The sequence below is a fragment of the Salvelinus fontinalis genome, chromosome 33, assembly GCF_029448725.1.
Source record: "Salvelinus fontinalis isolate EN_2023a chromosome 33, ASM2944872v1, whole genome shotgun sequence".
Taxonomy (NCBI): Eukaryota; Metazoa; Chordata; class Actinopteri; order Salmoniformes; family Salmonidae; genus Salvelinus; species Salvelinus fontinalis.
In genome coordinates, this window is record NC_074697.1 from 32,200,061 (window position 1) to 32,223,581 (window position 23,521).

The following is a 23,521-nucleotide window of genomic DNA, read 5'->3' on the forward strand; positions in this document are numbered from 1 at the left end:
GGTGAAAGTGGGGTCTCCAGATTTTGTGACCCACCTCTCCCCCCTTCTTTGGATGTTTCTATTCTCCTAGGTGGTTGCGGCTGGGTGTCTGGCATCTCAGAATCTGGGATCTTTCCTAGTTGCTCGTCTGTTTGCTTGTGGAATAGTCATTTGTCAGCCTCCTGTTCATCTCTCTTTCCATCCTTCCACTTCTCCCTCAGCTCATCCCTCCTTTCAGTGCCTCTCTCTCTCTACCACCCTCTCTCTCCCACCCTCTCTCTCTCTCTCTCTCTCTCTCCCTCTCTACCCTCCGACCCTGATGACAGAGCCCTGGGGACCTGTCACTCAAATCTCATATCATCAAGTAAAAACCCATCTATCCCATCCTTTTGGCATAGCTCATCTCCCTGCCTCTACCATCCTTTCTCTACGTCCTTTAAGCATTGCGCCTCTTCTTCCTGTCCCGACATATCCTTTCCTTCTCTTTCAGCAGAGCTAAACTTCCTTTCTCTCTCATCTCCTCTGCTTAACTCCACCCGTACGCTTCCAACAGCATGTCTTCCCTCCTATCTCTTTTCTTTTTCTCAATGCTTTCAGCGAACCCTGCACTTAGCTAACCCTGTGCTGCGTGGGCAAGACAAAAGCATGACCTTTTGATATGAATAGATATGAGGTCTGCCTGGTAGTTCATATCAGTATCATATCCAGTGAACACTTTTCTCTGTAACCATTCCTTTGGTTCAGATCATCATTTTGTCTCTGAATATTTTGGTTATGTGTATCTGACATGCAGCCCTTAATCTCATTCTGGTCTTCTCCACAGGCCATTATGCATTACTCATCTCACGTTATCACGTCTATATTTACCATTGTGTTTTCTCTGTGGTGGATGGTGGGCCACTGGGCCAGTTCAGCCTGTTCATGTTCAACATGTAGACACTTTTGTATATATAGTGTATCTGAACACCTCTTTAAGTTAGGGGATTTGGCTATTTCAGCTTATACCCGTTGCACACAGCCATGCAATCTCCATAGACAAACATTGGCAGTACAATGGCCTTACTGAAGAGCTCAGTGACTTTCAACATGGCACGGTCATATGATGCCACCTTTCCATCAAGTAGGTGCGTCAAATGTCTGGCCTGCTAGAGCTTCCCCGGTTAACTGTAAGTGCTGTTATTGTGAAGTGGAAACGTCTAGAAGCAACAACGGCTCCGCCACGAAGTGGTATGCCACACAAGCTCACAGAATCATCTGTCCTCAGTTGCAACACTCACTATTGAGTTCCAAGCTGCCTCTGGAAGCAACATCAGCACAATAACTGTTCGTTGGAAGCTTCATGAAATGGGTTACCATGGCCGAGCAGCCGGACACAAGCCTAAGATCACCATGTGCATTGCCAAGCATCGGCTGGAGTGGTGTAAAGCTCGCCGCCATTGGACTCTGGATCAGTGGAAACGCGTTCTCTGGAGTGATGAATTACGCTTCACCATCTGGCAGTCCGATGGACGAATCTGTGTTTGACCGATACCAGGAGAACGCTACCTGCCCCAATGCATAGTGCCAATTTGGTGGATGATGAATAATGGTCTGGGGCTGTTTTTCATGGTTCGGGCTAAGCCCCTTAGTTCCATTGAAGGGACACTACAGCATACAATGAAATTCTAGACAATTCTGTGCTTCCAACTTTGTGGCCACATTTTAGGGAAGGTCCTTTCCTGTTTCAGCATGACAATGCCCTTGTGCGCAAAGCGAGGTCCATACAGAAATGGTTTGTCGAGATCGCTATGGAAGAACTTGACTGGCCTGCACAGAGAATTGGACCGCCGACTGCAACCTGGACCTAATTGGCCAACATACTTGGCTGAATGGAAGCAAGTCCCCGCAGCAATGTTCCAGCATCTAGTGGAAAGCCTTACCAGAAGAGTGGAGGCTGTTATACAGTGCCTTTGGGAAGTATTCAGACCCCTTGACATTTTCTACATTTTGTTACGTTACAGCATTATTCTAAAATGTATTAAATAAAACATTTTTCTCAGCAATCTACACACAATACCCCTTAATGACAAAGCGAAAACAGGTTTTTTGACATTTTTGCAAATAAAAAAACAGATACCTTATTTACATAATTATTCAGACCCTTTTGTATAAGACTCGAAATTGAGCTCAGGTGCTTGATCATCCTTGAGATGTTTCTACAACTTGATTGGAGTCCACCTGTGGTAAATTCCATTGATTGGACATGATTTGGAAAGGCAAACACCTGTCTATATAAGGTCCCACATTAAAGGGTCTGAATACTTATGTAAATGTCATATTTCATGTATTTAATTATTATACATTTGCAAAAATGTCTAAAAACCATTTTTTTCCTTGTCATTATGGGGTATTGTGTGTTGATTGATAAGGAAAACATTTTTAAAATCAATTTCAAAATAAGGTTGTAATGTAACAAAATGTGAAAAAAGTCAAGGGGTCTGAATACTTTTCGAATGCACTGTTACAGCAAAGGGGGGACCAACTCCATATTAATGCCCATGATTTTGGAATGAGATGTCCATACTTTTGGTCATGTAGTGTATGTCCCCCCACTTCTAAAACCACAGTTGCGCCCTTGGTGTATAAGAAGTAGTTGTACTGAACTCAGGGCAAGCTCTTAGTCATCCAGCGGAGTATTTGGTACAATGGGTTAGAGTCTCTCTCTGCGTCTTTCAAACAGTTAATCCTCTTATGTGCCCCCTGTAATGCAAACACGCACGCATGGGCACACACACACACACACACAGGCATTGACGTGTGCACATACAGGCACAAATCCAAAGGGTATCCCACAAACACATACACTCACACTTTTACTCGCATGTAATCCTACTACTATTGCCTGCTACTGTGGGTAACATATTCATATGGTGTTCTGCTACAGTTATGCTACAGTACAGTTCAGCGCTACATGCCCTTCCCTGATAAAGTGACCAGCTTGGATTTAGCTCGATAGCATTGAAGCCCTTTGTGTACTGATATGCCTGTGTGTGTAGAGAAGGCCCAGGTATGACTTTGACTCTGCAGGAGGCTGCAGGGACTCTGCAGTAGAGAGGGGGAGGTGCAGCTGGAAGACGGGACTGCTGACTAGGTAGAGTAGTGTGGTTGTGATTGTCCTCTGGCTACCCTTGACCCATTTCTGCCTCCTATCGTCACACCACATGCTCAGCATACTGCATGCAGCAGGATCAGAGTCTAGTAGTGGGAGCTCTGTCTTTGACCGTTACACTCACATGTTCACTGTGTGTGCAATTCAGTGTGTACATGTCAGTGTTTGTAAATTGAGTGTCTGTGTGTGTTTCTGCAGGGGTGCATGCATGTGTGTCCTGGATAGACTTAAAGAAGACTGATGATAACTGCAGAAACCCATGGGAAATTCTGTCCACTCCAGTGCCTGCTCTATCTGTTCCACTCACTTTCCCCCCATCATCCTCTACCTTACCCCAATGCCCTCATCCCCACTCCCCTTCTGGTCCCGTTCCCATTTCACTCTCCCTAGGCCTCCCTCCCCACAGTCCCCAGGCCACTAAGATTCATCTGTTAACATTACACCCCACACCCTTACCCCACTGTCCCATCTCCTTTCCCCTCCTAGGCCTCTGGTCTGGATGTACTGTAGCCCAGCAGAGAGGCAGCAAATGGGGATTGATGACCAACAGTCCCCCTGACTCCCCCAGGTCTGTTCCTATTGATCCCTGGCTGTTTGGCAGAGGAAGGCCAGAGGAGACAAGGGACCAGGAAGGCTGATGGAAGTGTGTGTGTCTGTTTGTCAGAGGAGTCTGATGGGAGGAGCTATAGGAGGATGGGCTCTTAGTAATGACCTGAATGGAATCAATGGAACGGAGTGTTTTATGTATTTGATACCGTCCGCCTATAGTTCCTAACATCAGCCTCCTCTGGTGTGTGTGTCTCTGTGATTAGTGACTGTGTTGTCGTCTGTGTTGTCATCTCCTCTCCTCTCCCCTTCACTCCTCAGTACTCACCCTGTCTATCAGCCAATGATCTCTATCTGCCTGACATCACTACCCAATCATTCATCTCTGTCCTGTTCTCTCCTCTTCTCTCCCTGCGAGAGATATCTCACTATCAGTTCTCTTAATGTACTGTTACTGACAGCGGTAGGTCCATTCCTTAAGATCTCCACATGCAGATAGCCCCTTATGTCTATGATATAATTAAGCAGTAAGGCCCTCGGGGGTGTGGTATATGGCCAATAAACAATGGCTAAGGGCCTGGAATACAGCCCTTAGCCGTAGTATAGTGGCCATATACCACAAACCCCCGAGGTGCCTTATTAATATTATAAATTGGTTACCAACATAATTAGAACAGTAAAAATAAATGCTTTGTCATACCCGTGGTATACGGTCTTATATACTACGGCTGTCAGCCAGTCAGCATTCAGGGCTTGAACCACACGGTTTATACATGTGGTTATATATCTGAGATGTTTTATTCTAAATCAAATGTTATTGGAATGTATAAAATCACTTTTCAATCGTAGTAGACATTATAATGGTGATGTAATGTTTATCTTGGCATTCCCCTGTGTGTGTGTCTGTCTGTGTGTGTGTGTGTGAAACTAGTTGTGTGGATCAAAAGCCACTGGATAAACAACAATGTTGTTACAGTGTGTGTTGTGTTTGGACAGCATTGACATGTGTAGGTGTCTGTCATCACATCTGTGTTGTTTCAAACCCAACACTGTGACTAGGTCTTATCTGTGATCTCACTTTGGTCTAACACTTAATGTATGTGGGAGTGTTGCTTTAGTCTTAGTGGTTAAGGAAATGTAACTTTCATCCCTTTCAGATCTCTGATGCATTATCTGTTGCATTACCTTCAGTAAGACACATATCAGTGGTTTAGCTCGTTGATGGCCTCTAATCAGTGGGGGACCCTGAGGGCCTTCTAGTCCTTCAGATAATTTCTTTTAAATAAAATGTTGCTTTAATTTCAACTTAATATTTTTAATAATTTTTAAGATCTTCTGATTTCATCTCTTCAGTTCGTGTTGGAAAGAGAATACTTTACCTGGGTAGAAAAATCTAGCTAGCTCAGCCAGCCATTGGGTAGGCCTTCAGAAGCTTTATTAGAGCAGAAATTTGGAGTGACAGGTGAATGAACCAATCACATTTGGGTGCAATGGGTGGGACCATTTGGGGAAAAAACATGAAGGCCTAGGCATGTCACTACTGATGAGCCAATAGTGAGCAGTAGGCTAGTTTTCCCATGCTTTTGTTGTAGTCTGTGTGACAATGGCGGCAACTGTAGCAGGTGTTATTGAGGAAGATGTGGTGGCTAATTTGTTAGCAATCTTCATTTTCAAGACTAACATTCAACGAGAAGTTAAATGTTGTGCAGAGGGGGAGGCCAAATCCAGCACTGTCAGGATTGGTGCAAGGAGGAAAGAACTATTGAAAGGCATTTTTTTCAAGCTGACAATTATAAGTGCTATCCATAGATGACTGTGTGTGATCAACCAAGAAGTTTTAGTGCTGGGATTGTCTACAAGAAGTCAACCTGGGCCAGTACTGGTTTCAAAGACCTAGCCAGTTTAATGAAGTCAGCTCTGCCTAATAAACTTACAAACATGCACATAATTCCTCTCGCTCTCCTTGTTCAGATGCTGTCAGTGCAGTGCCTCCCTGTCCCACTGGTACTATCAGAAGGAGGGCCGACTCTTCTGCAAGAAGGATTACTGGGCCAAGTTCGGAGAGCTGTGCCATGGATGCAACGACCCCATCACAACCGGTCTGATCATGGTAAGATAGTCTTCCGCCACAAACAGCACAGTAACTAGATCCTCCTGACTACAGTACTAGAGATCCCTCTCCTCTGTGTCTTCACCAGTCAATCTCTCTAATCAGCCACAGACTTGATACAACACTCCTGTTACAGTCTGTCGGATATGGTTTCCCCCAACAACATCCACACAGAAACACTGGAATCCACTTTGCAGTACCTGTAATTATACCGTATGCTTTACACATCCCTGTAAGCTTTCCAGGGAGAGTCATTAACTGTTGTTTAAGTAAAGAGAACAGTCTGAGAGGAGAGGTGGTGAAAGGACATGTGGAGGATGGACATAGTCTATGATTTTCCCTTCTCTGATAAGGGGTGTTGTGGTGTTCTGAAATGGATTGAATAACTTTACTAGTCACTAGAGCAGGGGTCAGCAACCAGACAGATAATATTAAAGCTTCCGCCAAGAGTACTTGGAAATATGTCAAAGTCTACATTGTGAAAAAGACACGCCTGTCTGCTTTGCATAAAGAGCAGATAAAAACGTGAGTGTAGCCTGTGAGAAATAATGTTAATTATGCGGTAACCATTTGCATTCTCCCCAACAGCAGCATGTCACACTTTGAAATGTGGTATATTACCATCATGCCATTTTTAGTGTATCAAAATGGGTGAAATATTGCGGTGACTTAATCCATGTTTATGAGCTATGTTATGTTCAGTATGCCATAAGGGCTGCCCACGCAGACAGATAGAAATGGAAATAGGTATTTTGTATTGCAAATCAGCCGTAGGCAGGCGGCATAGGCGGCACATGAGTCTCAAGTTTGGGGAAGCTAATTTTCACCATGAAAATGCACTTTTATAATAAAGCATTCCATTCATCATCACTTTTGCAGACTTATGTAAGATAGCCTACTATTCCTAATGTGATGAGTAGATTGGATAGTCATAATTTAGGCTAATAATATAACTCAATCACTGTTTGCAAAAAAAGACTGTTCAATGCATGGCTGAGCACGTAGAGTAGGCCTAAACTATAGGCTACAGTGCCTTCAGAAAGTATTCATAGCCCTTGACTTATTCCACAGTTGGTGTTGTTACATGTGTATGTGTATACTAGACAGCACAATGTGCAGTACAAGACTAGGGACTCGGTTTGTTTCACTTTAACAACAAACTACCTAGTTAGATAATAAAAGTTTACAGTAGTTTTCCTATTCATATCTGGATCCTGGGGCGCAGTTCGCGTTAACGCTGGGACCGCTGATATATGTCCCAGGATCCGTGCTCAAACAAGGTGGTACTACATTGCCGAAGCAGCTAGCCTAGCTGCTAGCTATCAAGCTAGGCAACCTGGTTTACTATTGCCGGATACCAAGCACGCTAAGCGGTTAGCCCTTGTGGCTAGGGCCACACTTCTATTTGTCTCGGGTTTTAGGACTACTGATTTCCAGAGTTTTCTACTGCCGGCGTCTCTCATTTCATGGAGTGAATAGTGGACTCGTCCTACTATTAGTACTGTCATGCCTCTGAAAAAAGACACAGATCACATCTCTTCTGGGCAGGTACGTGAACTCTTGGAGAAGTAGAATGTTTTCTATAAGTAAATTATACTTCAGCAGGAAAATAACTTTAAAAGCTTTGTACAAATGATCATGGAGTCTACCAACAAACGGCTGGACGACCTGACTAAAGATGTACAAGACATTAAAACAAGCCTTCAGTTCACACAGAAGGATGTGGATGTATTGAAGACCACACAGGATACACTTTCCAGAAACTGTTCCTCTATACGGAATGAAATCTCCACAGTCAGGGAGGGCCTCCAGAACATGTCTGGGAAGGCAGAATGAAATCTCCACAGTCAGGGAGGGCCTCCAGAACATGTCTGGGAAGGCGGAATAAATCACCACAGTCAGGGAGGGCCTCCAGAACATGTCTGGGAAGGCTGATTACCTGGATGGACAATCGAGGAGAAATAATGTTGTAATGGATGGTATCCAGGAGAGCCAAAGTGAGACATGGGCTGAATCAGAGGACAAAGTTCGAAAGCTGTTTTCTGAGGAGCTACAATCGGATCAACATGTTGAACTGGAACGTGCTCACCTGTCTGTGAAGCCAGGGGTCTCTAGTGGTGCCAATGGTGGTACCAATGGAACCAGACCAAGGCCAACTGTAGTGAAATTCCTCAGGTTCAAGGATAAGCTTGCAGTCCTTGAAAAAGCAAAATGCCTTAAATGGCCCTTCATCTTCATCATCTCAGATGCAGTCCGTCAAAGAAGAAAGGAACTAATACCAGCTATAAAGGCTGCAAGAGAACGAGGTGACATGGCATATCTGAGGTATGAAAAATTGATTGTTCACCCTCCCTCCCAAGGTGTTAGGAGGAGTGACAGACACAAGTAATTCCAGCCACACACACACACACACACACACACACACACACACACACACACACACACACACACATTCATTCATGTTCATTAGATACCCGTTTGCAATTGTGTTGGCATAGCTGAAAACTGTTGTGCTGATTTAAAGAAGCAATAAAACTGGCCTTATTTAGACTAGTTAAGTATCTGGAGCATCAGCATTTGTGGATTCGATTACAGGCTCAAAATGGCCAGAAACAAAGACCTTTCTTCTGAAACTCGTCAGTCTATTATTGTTCTGAGAAATGAAGGCTATTCCATGTGAGAAATTGCCAAGAAACTGAAGATCAACGCTGTGTACTACTCCCTTCACAGAACAGCACAAACTGTGTCTCTAACCAGTGTAACAGATGTATAGTGTACTCTCCATGTGTTGTGTTTTCTAATAATAAATAACTTCGGCCAGTGGTCCCAGTTGAGCATCATTTATTTCTGCTGTTGTTAAATGGGAAACAGCACGTTAGTTGTGCAGGGCTTAACAGTGTTGATGGCTGTCGATGACAAAATCCCTTGCATCACATTTTCATACTGGGCGAACAAAATACAAAAATACAATACAAAATATAACATGTGTAAATACCTGTTGTTAAATGGGAAACAGCACGTTAGTTGTGCAGGGCTTAACAGTGTTGATGGCTGTCGATGACAAAATCTGTAGCATGAAGACAACTGTGTTAGCCGTGGCTTATGTGACCATGACATCGGTGTATGCTAGCTAACACAATTTATTTACAGCAATCATATGCCAAAGCACATCCCAGAAAGCCCCTCAATCCCTAACAGGTACCATATACCCACACATGTATAAAATCAGTAACGTACAGCAAACTTGTACACATTGTAAAATAGAAAATAGAAAACAGTATTCAGAACGTGACCTACCCCTTGCATCACATTTTCATACTGGGAAGACCTGACGTTCGCGATCTCCCCCTATCTGCAAGTGGGGCCAATCACAACACCCCTTATTGTTATCAGAGTTGAACTAACCAATAAGAATGCTTGAACATCAAATACACATTTCTTTAGAGGCAAGTGGAAACATAACCAACCCTGTTACACCAGCACAACTGAGCAAGAGGACATGTACATTAAAGTGTCTAGTTTGAGAAACAGACGCTTCACAAGTCCTCAACTGGCAGCTTCATTAAATAGTACCCGCAAAACACCAGTCTCAACGTCAACAGTGAAGAGGTGACTCCGGGATGCTGGCCTTCAAGGCAGAGTTCCTCTGTCCAGTGTCTGTGTTCTTTTGCCCATCTTAATCTTTTATTTTTATTGGCCTGTCTGAGATATGGCTTTTTCTATGCAACTCTGCCTAGAAGGCAGGATTCCTCCAGTTTAGACCAAGCAGCCTTCATGTTCGCAGCATTGTCTGTCACCAGTGCAAATACCTTCTGTGGTCCAAGGTCATTGATGATTGACTTTAGCTCATCTGCAATGTAGAGACTGGTGTGTCTGTTGTCCTTTGTGTCTGTGCTCTTGTAGAATACTGGTTGAGGGGTGGAGAGGATAGTTAATTATTCCTTGCCCACGAACATTCGATCACCCATCAGAGATGATTGCAATACAGTCTGCTTTCTCTATGATTTGCTTGACCTTTATTTGAACTCTGTTGAATTCTGCATCCACCAAATGAGTAGATAAAGCATGTCTGGTTGGAGGGGTGTATGCTGGGCGAAGAACATTCAGAAATCTCTTCCAATACACGTTGCCTGTGAGCATCAGAGGTGAACCAGTTGCATACACAGCTCAAGCAAGACATTCATCAGCATTTCTCTGACTACATTCCTCCATTGAGTCAAAAAAAACTTCTGATTCCCGGAGGACCATGAGCTGTTGCTGTCATTAAGGTGTCTGATTCATAATTTTCACCTCGAATAGAGGTAGAGGGACTTTTGTCAGAGGTTGCTTGTTGTGAGTGCTGAGGTAACTTGGCCAGAAGATTCTACATCTTTGTTGCATTCTTCACATATGATTTGGCACAGTATTTGCAAATGTACACAGCTTTTCCTTCTACATTAGCTGCAGTGAAATGTCTCCACACATCAGATAGTGCCCGTGGTATTTTCCTGTAAAGATTAGGGGGGGAAAAGTTTTTTAAAAACAAATACAATTCCATGTACAGATAAATAGTTAAGCAGTTAGATTAACTTCTCTGGGATATGTGGGACGGTAGCATCCCACTTGGCCAAAAGCCAGATTTTTTTTATTTTTTTCGCCAAATTCATATATATTACTATAAAAATCAATATTTCATGAAATCACACATGAAAGACACCAAATTAAAGCTACACATGTTGTGAATCCAGCCAACATGTCTGATTTCAAAAAGGATTTACTGCGAAAGCACACCAAACGATTATGTTAGCTCAGTACATAGCCACAGAAAAACACAGCCATTTTCCCAGCAAAAGATAGTAGTCACAAAAAGCAGAAATGGAAATAAAATGAATCACTAACCTTTGATGATCTTCATCAGATGACACTCATAGGACATCATGTTACACAATACATTTATGTTTTGTTCAATAATGTGCATATTTATATCCACAAATCTCGGTTTACATTGGCGACATGTTCAGAAATGCCTCCAAAATATCCAGAGAAATTGCAGAGAGCCACGTCAAATAGAAATACTCATCATAAACTTTGATGAAAGATACATGTTTTACATATAATTAAAGATACACTTGTTCTTAATGCAACCGCTGTGTCAGATTTCAAAAAAACTTTACGTAAAAAGCACACCATGCAATAATCTGAGACGGCGCTCAAACATAACAACATTTCTCTGCCATGTTGGAGTCAACAGAAATATAAAATTACATCATAAATATTTCCTTACCTTTGATCATCTTCATCAGAATGCACTCCCAGGAATCCTAGTTCGTTGTTTTGTTCGATAATGTCCATTACTTATGTCTAAGTAGCTACTTTTGCTAGCATGTTTAGTGCACATGTCCAAACGCTTGCACAATGCAGGCGAACTCGGACGAAAACTTCAAAAAGTTATATAACAGGTCGAATAAACTGGTCAAACTAAGTAGAGAATCAATCTTCAGGATGTTGTTATCATATATCCAATAGCGTTCCAACCGGAGCATTCCTTCATGCCTGTAGAAGTTATGGAACGCAAGGCGATATCATGAGGAAAGCGCATGACCAGGAACTGGCAATCTGCCAGACCACTGACTCATTCCCCTCCCATCCGGCCCCACAACACAGTATAAGCTTCATTCCACGTTCTACAGACTGTTGACATCTAGTGGAAGGCGTAGGAAGTGCAAACAGATCCATATCTTACAGGGAATTGAATCGGCGATGAGTTGAACATTGACCAGTCTCAGAATTCTTACTTCCTGTTTGGATTTTTTCTCAGGTTTTTGCCTGCCATATAAATTCTGTTATACTCACAGACATCATTCAAACAGTTTTAGAAACTTCAGAGTGTTTTATATCCAATAGTAATAATAATATGCATATATTAGCATCTGGGACAGAGTAGGAGGCAGTTCACTAGGAGGCAGTTAAACAACTCCTTTGTAAGATAAATGTTTTTAAATGAAACCTGTATGGAAACCGGCGAATTAACACACCTCAGTTAGCAGGTTCAAGCAAGCTAAAACCCACATGGTAGCAAAAACTAACTAACAGAAATTGTTAACAAGTTAGAAATGATTTAAACACACTTTGCTGTAGGCTACTATTTACTAGTTAACAAAAAATCATGTATGTCATATAAAATACACTGCTCAAAAAAATAAAGGGAACACTTAAACAACATAGTGTAACTCCAAGTCAATCACACTTCTGTGAAATCAAACTGTCCACTTAGGAAGCAACACTGATTGACAATAAATTTCACATGCTGTTGTGCAAATGGAATAGACAAAAGGTGGAAATTATAGGCAATTAGCAAGACACCCCCCAAAACAGGAGTGATTCTGCATGTGGTGACCACAGACCACTTCTCAGTTCCTATGCTTCCTGGCTGATGTTTTGGTCACTTTTGAATGCTGGCGGTGCTCTAACTCTATTGGTAGCATGAGACGGAGTCTACAACCCACACAAGTGGTTCAGGTAGTGCAGTTCATCCAGGATGGCACATCAATGCGAACTGTGGCAAAAAGGTTTGCTGTGTCTGTCAGCGTAGTGTCCAGAGCATGCAGGCGCTACCAAGAGACAGGCCAGTACATCAGGAGACGTGGAGGAGACCATAGGAGGGCAACAACCCAGCAGCAGGACCGGTACATCCGCCTTAGTGCAAGGAAGTGCACTGCCAGAGCCCTGCAAAATGACCTCCAGCAGGCCACAAATGTGCATGTGTCAGCATATGGTCTCACAAGGGGTCTGAGGATCTCATCTCGGTACCTAATGGCAGTCAGGCTACCTCTGGCGAGCACATGGAGGGCTGTGCGGCCCCACAAAGAAATGCCACCCCAGACCATGACTGACCCATCGCCAAACCGGTCATGCTGGAGGATGTTGCAGGCAGCAGAATGTTCTCCACGGCGTCTCCAGACTCTGTCACGTCTGTCACATGTGCTCATGTGCTCAGTGTGAACCTGCTTTCATCTGTGAAGAGCACAGGGCGCCAGTGGCGAATTTGCCAATCTTGGTGTTCTCTGGCAAATGCCAAACGTCCTGCACGGTGTTGTGCTGTAAGCACAACCCCCACCTGTGGACGTCGGGCCCTCATACCACCCTCATGGAGTCTGTTTCTGACCGTTTGAGCAGACACATGCACATTTGTGGCCTGCTGGAGGTCATTTTGCAGGGCGCTGGCAGTGCACCTCCTTGCACAAAGGCGGAGGTAGCGGTCCTGCTGCTGGGTTGTTGCCCTCCTACGGCCTCATCCACGTCTCCTGATGTACTGGCCTGTCTCCTGGTAGCGCCTGCATGCTCTGGACACTACGCTGACAGACACAGCAAACCTTTTTGCCACAGTTCGCATTGATGTGCCATCCTGGATGAACTGCACTACCTGAGCCACTTGTGTGGGTTGTAGACTCCGTCTCATGCTACCACTAGAGTGAAAGCACCGCCAGCATTCAAAAGTGACCAAAACATCAGCCAGGAAGCATAGGAACTGAGAAGTGGTCTGTGGTCACCACCTGCAGAATCACTCCTGTTTTGGGGGGTGTCTTGCTAATTGCCTATAATTTTCACCTTTTGTCTATTCCATTTGCACAACAGCATGTGAAATTTATTGTCAATCAGTGTTGCTTCCTAAGTGGACAGTTTGATTTCACAGAAGTGTGATTGACTTGGAGTTACATTGTGTTGTTTAAGTGTTCCCTTTTATTTTTTTGAGCAGTGTATTTTTATACCTGCATATTTAGCTAAAAGAAATCCAGGGTAGCAGGCAATATTAACCAGGTGAAATTGTGTCACTTCTCTTGCGTTCATTGCACGCAGAGTCAGGGTGTATGCAACAGTTTGGGCCGCCTGGCTCATTGCGAACTAATTTGCCAGAATTTTACGTAATTATGACATAACATTGAAGGTTGTGCAATGTAACAGTAATATTTAGACTTGTGGATGCCACCTGTTAGATAAAATACGGAACAGTTCCGTATTTCACTGAAAGAAGAAACGTTTTGTTTTCGAGATGATAGTTTCGGATTCGACCATATTAATGACCTAAGGCTCGTATTTCTGTGTGTATTATGTTATAATTAAGCCTATGATTTGATAGAGCAGTCTGACTGAGCGGTGGTAGGCAGCAGCAGGCTCGTAAGCATTCATTCAAACAGCACTTTTGTGCATTTTGCCAGCAGCTCTTCGCAATGCTTCAAGCATTGAGCTGTTTATGACTTCAAGCCTATCAACTCCCGAGATTAGGCTGGTGTAACCGATGTGAAATGGCTAGCTAGTTAGCGGGGTGCGCGCTAATAGCGTTTCAAACGTCATTCGCTCTGAGACTTGGAGTAGTTGTTCCCCATGCTCTGCATGGGTAACGCTGCTTCGAGGGTGGCTGTTGTCGATGTGTTCCTGGTTCGAGCCCAGGTAGTGGCGAGGAGAGGAATGGAAGCTATACTGTTACACTGGCAATACTAAAGGGCCTATAAGAACATCCAATAGTCAAAGGTATATGAAATACAAATCGTATAGAGAGAAATAGTCCTATAATTCCTATAATAACTACAACCTAAAACTTCTTACCCGGGAATATTGAAGACTCATGTTAAAAGGAACCACCAGCTTTCATATGTTCTCATGTTCTGAGCAAGGAACTTAAACGTTAGCTTTCTTACATGGCACTTTTACTTTCTTCTCCAACACTTTGTTTTTGCATTATTTAAACCAAATTGAACATGTTTCATTATTTATTTGAGGCTAAATTGATTTTATTGATGTATTATATTAAGTTAAAACAAGTGTTCATTCAGTATTTTTGTAATTGTCATTATTACAAATAAATAAATAAAATCGTCAGATTTTTGTCCTCCAATAATCGGTATCGTTATCGGCGTTGGAAAATCATAATCGGTCAACCTCTAATACATACAGTACCAGTCAAAGTTTGGACACACTCCAGGGTTTTTCTTTATTTGTACTATTTTGTACATTGTGGCTTGGTCTTTTACCAAATAGGGCTATCTTCTGTATAACCCCCTACATTGTCACAACACAACTGATTGGCTCAAATGCATTAAGAAGGAAAGAAATTCCACAAATTAACTTTTAAGAAGGCACACCTGTTAATTGAAATGCATTCCAGGTGAATACCTCATGAAGCTGGTTGAGAGAATGCCAAGAGTGTGCAAAGCTGTCATCAAGGCAAAGGGTGGCTACTTTGAAGACTCTCAAATATAAAATATATTTTTATTTGTTTAACACTTTTTTTGCTTACTACATGATTCCATATGTGTTATTTCATAGTTTTATTTGTCACGTACACATGGTTGGCAGTTAATGTGAGTGTAGCGAAATGCTTTTGGTTCCGACACTGCAGTAAGATCTAACAAGTAATCTAACAATTCCCCAATAACATTTACATTACATTTACATTTAAGTCATTTAGCAGACGCTCTTATCCAGAGCGACTTACAAATTGGTGCATTCACCTTATGACATCCAGTGGAACAGCCACTTTACAATAGTGCATCAGATCTTTTAAGGGGGGGGGGGGGGGGGGGGGCAGAAGGATTGCTTTATCCTAGGTATTCCTTGAAGAGGTGGGGTTTCAGGTGTCTCCGGAAGGTGGTGATTGACTCCGCTGTCCTGGCGTCGTGAGGGAGTTTGTTCCACCATTGGGGGGCCAGAGCAGCGAACAGTTTTGACTGGGCTGAGCGGGAACTGTACTTCCTCAGTGGTAGGGAGGCGAGCAGGCCAGAGGTGGATGAACGCAGTGCCCTTGTTTGGGTGTAGGGCCTGATCAGAGCCTGAAGGTACTGAGGTGCCGTTCCCCTCACAGCTCCGTAGGCAAGCACCATGGTCTTGTAGCGGATGCGAGCTTCAACTGGAAGCCAGTGGAGAGAGCGGAGGAGCGGGGTGACGTGAGAGAACTTGGGAAGGTTGAACACCAGACGGGCTGCGGCGTTCTGGATGAGTTGTAGGGGTTTAATGGCACAGGCAGGGAGCCCAGCCAGCAGCGAGTTGCAGTAATCCAGACGGGAGATGACAAGTGCCTGGATTAGGACCTGCGCCGCTTCCTGTGTGAGGCAGGGTCGTACTCTGCGGATGTTGTAGAGCATGAACCTACAGGAACGGGCCACCGCCTTGATGTTGGTGGAGAACGACAGGGTGTTGTCCAGGATCACGCCAAGGTTCTTAGCGCTCTGGGAGGAGGACACAATGGAGTTGTCAACCGTGATGGCGAGATCATGGAACGGACAGTCCTTCCCCGGGAGGAAGAGCAGCTCCGTCTTGCCGAGGTTCAGCTTGAGGTGGTGATCCGTCATCCACACTGATATGTCTGCCAGACATGCAGAGATGCGATTCGCCACCTGGTCATCAGAAGGGGGAAAGGAGAAGATTAATTGTGTGTCGTCTGCATAGCAATGATAGGAGAGACCATGTGAGGTTATGACAGAGCCAAGTGACTTGGTGTATAGCGAGAATAGGAGAGGGCCTAGAACAGAGCCCTGGGGGACACCAGTGGTGAGAGCGCGTGGTGAGGAGACAGATTCTCGCCACGCCACCTGGTAGGAGCGACCTGTCAGGTAGGACGCAATCCAAGCGTGGGCCGCGCCGGAGATGCCCAACTCGGAGAGGGTGGAGAGGAGGATCTGATGGTTCACAGTATCGAAGGCAGCCGATAGGTCTAGAAGGATGAGAGCAGAGGAGAGAGAGTTAGCTTTAGCAGTGCGGAGCGCCTCCGTGATACAGAGAAGAGCAGTCTCAGTTGAGTGACTAGTCTTGAAACCTGACTGATTTGGATCAAGAAGGTCATTCTGAGAGAGATAGCAGGAGAGCTGGCCAAGGACGGCACGTTCAAGAGTTTTGGAGAGAAAAGAAAGAAGGGATACTGGTCTGTAGTTGTTGACATCGGAGGGATCGAGTGTAGGTTTTTTCAGAAGGGGTGCAACTCTCGCTCTCTTGAAGACGGAAGGGACGTAGCCAGCGGTCAAGGATGAGTTGATGAGCGAGGTGAGGTAAGGTAGAAGGTCTCCGGAAATGGTCTGGAGAAGAGAGGAGGGGATAGGGTCAAGCGGGCAGGTTGTTGGGCGGCCGGCCGTCACAAGACGCGAGATTTCATCTGGAGAGAGAGGGGAGAAAGAGGTCAAAGCACAGGGTTGGGCAGTGTGAGCAGAACCAGCGGTGTCGTTTGACTTAGCGAACGAGGATCGGATGTCGTCGACCTTCTTTTCAAAATGGTTGACGAAGTCGTCTGCAGAGAGGGAGGAGGGGGGGGGGAGGGGGGGGAGGATTCAGGAGGGAGGAGAAGGTGGCAAAGAGCTTCCTAGGGTTAGAGGCAGATGCTTGGAATTTAGAGTGGTAGAAAGTGGCTTTAGCAGCAGAGACAGAAGAGGAAAATGTAGAGAGGAGGGAGTGAAAGGATGCCAGGTCCGCAGGGAGGCGAGTTTTCCTCCATTTCCGCTCGGCTGCCCGGAGCCCTGTTCTGTGAGCTCGCAATGAGTCGTCGAGCCACGGAGCGGGAGGGGAGGACCGAGCCGGCCTGGAGGATAGGGGACATAGAGAGTCAAAGGATGCAGAAAGGGAGGAGAGGAGGGTTGAGGAGGCAGAATCAGGAGATAGGTTGGAGAAGGTTTGGGCAGAGGGAAGAGATGATAGGATGGAAGAGGAGAGAGTAGCGGGGGAGAGAGAGCGGAGGTTGGGACGGCGCGATACCATCCGAGTAGGGGCAGTGTGGGAAGTGTTGGATGAGAGCGAGAGGGAGAAGGATACAAGGTAGTGGTCGGAGACTTGGAGGGGAGTTGCAATGAGGTTAGTGGAAGAACAGCATCTAGTAAAGATGAGGTCAAGCGTATTGCCTGCCTTGTGAGTAGGGGGGGAAGGTGAGAGGGTGAGGTCAAAAGAGGAGAGGAGTGGAAAGAAGGAGGCAGAGAGGAATGAGTCAAAGGTAGACATGGGGAGGTTAAAGTCACCCAGAACTGTGAGAGGTGAGCCGTCCTCAGGAAAGGAGCTTATCAAGGCATCAAGCTCATTGATGAACTCTCCAAGGGAACCTGGAGGGCGATAAATGATAAGGATGTTAAGCTTGAAAGGGCTGGTAACTGTGACAGCATGGAATTCAAAGGAGGCGATAGACAGATGGGTAAGGGGAGAAAGAGAGAATGACCACTTGGGAGAGATGAGGATCCCGGTGCCACCACCCCGCTGACCAGAAGGTCTCGGGGTGTGCGAGAACACGTGGGCAGACGAAGAGAGAGCAGTAGGAGTAGCAGTGTTATCTGTGGTGAGCCATGTTTCCGTCAGTGCCAGGAAGTCGAGGGACTGGAGGGACGCATAGGCTGAGATGAGCTCTGCCTTGTTGGCCGCAGATCGGCAGTTCCAGAGGCTACCGGAGACCTGGAACTCCACGTGGGTCGTGCGGGCTGGGACCACCAGGTTAGGGTGGGCGCGGCCACGCGGTGTGAAGCGTTTGTATGGTCTGTGCAGAGAGGAGAGAACAGGGATAGACAGACACATGGTTGACAGGCTACAGAAGAGGCTACGCTAATGCAAAGGAGATTAGAATGACAAGTGGGCTACACGTCTCGAATGTTCAGAAAGTTAAGCTTACGTTGCAAAAAATAAGAATAAAATACAAGATCTTATTGACTAAAATGATATAGTACTGCTGGCTGGTGAAGTAGCCTGGCTAGCAGTGGCTACGTTGTTGAAAGTGAAGCTGGCTAGGTAACCTCGACAATTTCACTAAATTTCTCTAAACTACACAATTATCATGGATACAAGGACAGGAAAGACAACTAGCTAACACTACGCTAATCAAGTCGTTCCGTTGTAATGTAAGTTTCTACAGTGCTGCTATTCGGTAGAAGTTGGCTAGCTAGCAGTGTTGGCTAGGTAGGAGGACGGCAGCGCGGCAGGCGAAAAATAGCTGGCTAGCTAACCGATAATTACTCAAAGCTACACAATTATCTTAGATAAAAAGATAGCAAAGAAAACTATGTAGCTAGCTAACACTACACAAGTCAAGTCGTTCCGTTGTAATGTAATCGTTTCTACAGTGCTGCTAATCGGTGGCTAGCTGGCTAGCTAGCAGGGTTGACTACGTTACGTTAGGGCGAGAATACCTGGCTAGCGAACCTCAGCGACCCTTGATAACTACACAATTATCACCGATACAAAGACGGCTATGTAGCCAGCTAAGTAGCTAGCTAAGATCGAACAAATACAAATCAAAGATAGCAAAGACAACTGTGTAGTCAGCCAACACTACACTGATCAAGTCGTTCCGTTGTAATGCACTCGTTTCTACAATGCTGCTATTCGGTGGCAAGCTGGCTAGCTAGCAGTGTTTGGCTACGTTGCGTTACGTTAGGGCGAAAATAGCTGGCTGGCGAACCTCAATAACTACACAATTATGTTTGATGCAAAGACGGCTATGTAGCTAGCTAAGATCAAACAAATCAAACCGTTGTACTGTAGTGAAAATGAAAATCAGACCGTTGTACTATAATGAAATGTAATGAAAAGTTTATACTACTATTCGGTAGACGGTGGACGTTTGCTAGCTGCTGGGCAGATAGCAGTGTGGACTACGATAGACGACGGAATACGATAATTACGCAATTATCTTTTATACACAGACGGCTAAGTAGCTAGCTAAGAAGAAATTGCTAAGGTTAGACAAATTAAACCGTTGTACTATAATGAAATGTAATGAAAATGAAATGAAAATTTATACTACCTGCAGAGCGAATGCAAATGCGACCGCTCGCTCCAAACCGGATGTCAGCACAATAACTACGTAATACACACAAATCTAATGGGGTGAATGAGAATATGTACATATAAATATATGGATGAGTTGGATGCGTCCGTGTATCTATGTGTCCGTGCAAGTATGTGTGTCATTACACTCAACCCTCTGCAGTGCAAACTCAGTAATGAACAACCCACCCAGTGGAGGTCAGCAGAGTCCAAAGTGAATCAGAGATGGCAGCTAGCGCTCACCCTGCCCTGCCCTGCTACCCATTACCTAGTCCTCTACAGGGCCAGATGTATCAGTCACATTCCCATTTCAGTGCAAAGACGCCAGCTATTGATTGACGTCTGACCGCGGTTCAGTTCAACCAAGACGGTCAGGCAATCACGTTATCACAAAGATGTCAGACCAATGGTGTTATAGACAGACGGACTGACCAACTAAACTGAATGGCAGACAAGGTCAATTTCCTCTGCTTATTTTCATCCCCTGCACTCTGAACGTGTGGCGTGATGCAGTCCAATCCCACACTGCCCACCCTTGGCATCTGGCCAGCCAAACAGGGCAGACTGCATTTTTCTTCAGGCCACATTTTGCATCCTCTGAAAGAGGGTAGTGTTTTGGTTGTTGGAGCCGGGACATAGAAAGCACTCTAAAACAGTGTGATGCAATGTGGGTATGACTCAGTCTGGCTGCTGATTGAAATGTTAAATTGATTAGGTCGTTTGGGTAGGAGAAGAGAACGGCATGAATAGAGACTTTTCACCATGTCACTGTGACTCTGCCTTCGATGAGTCTAGAGCCTCAGAATGGATCATTGAGAAATTATCAATTTCTCAAACAGCTTAGTTTAATTCCTTCCGCTCTGGTATAGTGTTGCAGTGTCCGGTGGGAGTAGGTAGGCTATGCCCCTGCAGGTATTCTAACGGGGTCTTCATGACCCCAAGGCAAGCATGACAACCACAACTCCAAGAGAATGAACTCCCTTTTGGTGGTTAATAATACATTTGAAGGCCAGGATCGTTTCAGTATTGTTATCAGTGGATGGATATTGGGAAATAGACATCTTTTCAAGATACTTTACAGTACATGAAATCTCCCTCCATTTCACGGACAATCCCAGTTTAGCAACATCTTATAACAACTCCCACTGGTGTGAGACAGCACATTGTTTAGGTGGGATTAGGGTTGTTTTCTAAGTGTCTCATAATCATCTCTATGGTCTGATTAACCTTGAGTATCTGTTGGGAAAGACACTCACTTTCAGACATTAAGACTGTAAGATGTTCAGTTTGTGACCATGGTGATTGAGCAATAGTCAGTGAACAAAAGTGTCAGATTGTGAAGTTTGGGTGGGAGTTGTTTTGTTTGTGTCTGATCAGATATGCCTGGGGTTTGTTGGAAAGTAGGCTAGAGTTACTGTAAGGGTTTCAGCATGTCAACATATAGGTTGAGCAACAGGAGTGTGTGTGAAATATAGAAAGGGGGCTTAGCAGGAAGGAAGTGTAAGGTTATAGTGAGATGGAATTGACTTACCATGACCTCCCTGCCTTGTCTTGTTTGCCTTCCTACAATGACTTAGTTAACATTTTCCATCCCACACCATAGGATGGAGAGATCTTTGCATATTCACACGTATCCACGCACAACAATATAAACTTCAACCCCCTCTGACACTTTGATGAGCGGCTTCAATGAGAACACCATCATTTATGACATTTTTGTACCTTTTCAGATTCAATATTATTAGCTTTTTATTGGGGTTTTCCAATGATATTATATGTCGTGGCACATTTACATTCCTCCCCAGTAGAAACCTGTTTCAAACAACTTCATTTAAAAATGGAAACCACCTCCATGGATTTTTTTTCCCAAACATGGTGTGTTATGTGACTGGTCTCAGTGGGTTGTCTTTGTTAGCTTCAAACAGCAACATTTTATTCATCCACAAAGCTACATTTTGAAGGAGAGCATCAATAACATTGTCCAGCACTCCACCGCTGACGTCTGCCTGTCTTCCCTCCTGAAGACACAGGCTCTCTGTAGTGTTTAATTTTGTACTCCTTTTTTAAAAAACTTTTTGTCACTCCTTAGGCTGTCGTAGTGCAGAGAGGAAGGAACGGATTCTATGAAAAAACATGACTACCAATGGTTTTCAGACTGCTCTATCCATTTGGTATTTTTATTTAAACTGTCTGGTTTGGGTTAGTATGGATACTTCTTTGAATGAGTCAATCAGTTGGGTAGTAACCTTTTTACTCCCTGGTAAGAATTAGCCTCTCTACCAGGCCTTTCAGATATAGACAATAAAGCTTCATAACAGTCAGCCAGTCTTGCCGCCTGGTTAGTTTTAGCCTAGATGCCTTATTAGATTTGGCTGTCTGGTTGTGACCGCCTGGTTACATGTAGGTGATGTGACTGTTCAATGGACCAGTTATCTGTCCTGTCACCTTTTGGGTGGTTGGCTGGGCTGCTCTGAAGCATTCAGGCTGCATTAGACTGAGTCTGAAATGAAGCCCTATTCCCTATGAAGTGCACAACTTTTTTGACCAGGGCCCATATGTGCCATTTCAGACACATCCTCAATCGGTTGTGTACGTTTTTGATGTGAGGTCCATCAGACACTGCAGATGCCCCGCCTTTCTCTATTAACATCTGCCGAGTCAGATGGCCCCAGGCAGCAGCTGGTATAAGAGAGAGGGGGGGAGAGAGGAAGGGGGGCGAGCGATGGACTGAGGTGAGAGAAAGAGGGAAAGTCCGACACAGAGAGAAAAGGTGAGTAAGAGAAGGAGAGAGCTAGAGAGATAATAGAGTGAGCAAACAAATGGGACAGCAGGGACAGTCATCCAGCCTGAAACCAAGATTGCTGTCTGTCTGTGACTATAGCACCTGGACAGGATCACTGATGCTACAGTCCCTAAATAACATGTAAACACACCCCCGCCACGCCCTGGCCTGGTCTGGCACTCCACAATGGTCACTGTGTTCAGCAAGTAATCACGTTATCATGTTATGGTGTGATGTGGTGATGCGTTATGTTCCTCTGCTTCATGTTTTACATTTGAAGAGCAGAGAATATTAACCATTACTGTGTTCTTAAAGGCACAGTCTGGGATATTTACAATGGCCATTTCAATTAATGATATACATGTAACTGCCAATAGAGTTCCTTTATGTTGGCAGTTACCTGTAGGTTACCCATTTGATTGATCTAGGCAACCATAGACATACAAACACCTAGACTGAACACTGCCCCATAAACATACAAAAAAACCTAGACAATACAAAAACACATACATCCCCCATGTCACACCCTGACCTAACTAAAATAATAAAGAAAACAAAGATAACTAAGGCCAGGGTGTGACAAATATGTGCTTTTACAGATGTAGGATCTTAATTTGATCACCCAAGAAATGTTAAACGTGTAGTTTATTTGAGGTTTAAAAAGGCTTCGGAATTTTGTAATTTCCACTGAAATTTCAGACTTGATTTTCCCATATGAAAAATGTATCAACCCCTACTAAAATGTCCATGAATTATAATCCACATTTCCTGTTGCTGCAGGATTATTTTCCCGCTGTAGCAAACTGGCTCAAATTAAGATCCTACATTTGTAGAATCAGTCTGTCATCCTCCCCACTAGTACAGTAAGCCCTTTAATGCAAGCAATGTTAGATGACATGGTGGTGTTGCGTGAGGGCTTTGGCTGGCCCCCTTTTTTTATTTTACATTTCCGACAGAGTATTAAATATGATCGCCTGTCAGCTGTGACTGAGCTAGAGGAGGTTTGGAATAGGGGGGACTAGGGAAAGGGGGATGGGGAAGAAAGAGGGAGAAATATAGGAGGGGGGTATTTTCTGAAGACATCAGAGAGGAGACACAGCCAGCAGGCGCATGGGTGGGCTGGACCAGGCAGGAAACGATGAGGTCATAGAAACAGAGAGAGAGAGCGGCTGCCGCTTGTTAGAGTGAGCGA

At 44.5% G+C, this 23,521-nt stretch overlaps 1 protein-coding gene across 3 annotated transcripts in view; it reads left to right on the forward strand.

Annotated features, from left to right (window-relative positions):
- LOC129832046 (LIM domain kinase 1-like) overlaps positions 1-23,521 on the forward strand; it is an 84,202-nt gene that overhangs the window by 29,441 nt on the left and 31,240 nt on the right. For all 3 annotated transcript variants that reach the window (XM_055895773.1, XM_055895771.1, XM_055895772.1), the window contains one exon: positions 5,645-5,783. In XM_055895773.1, the coding sequence (XP_055751748.1) occupies positions 5,645-5,783 (139 nt within the window). The remainder of the gene's footprint in view (positions 1-5,644; positions 5,784-23,521) is intronic.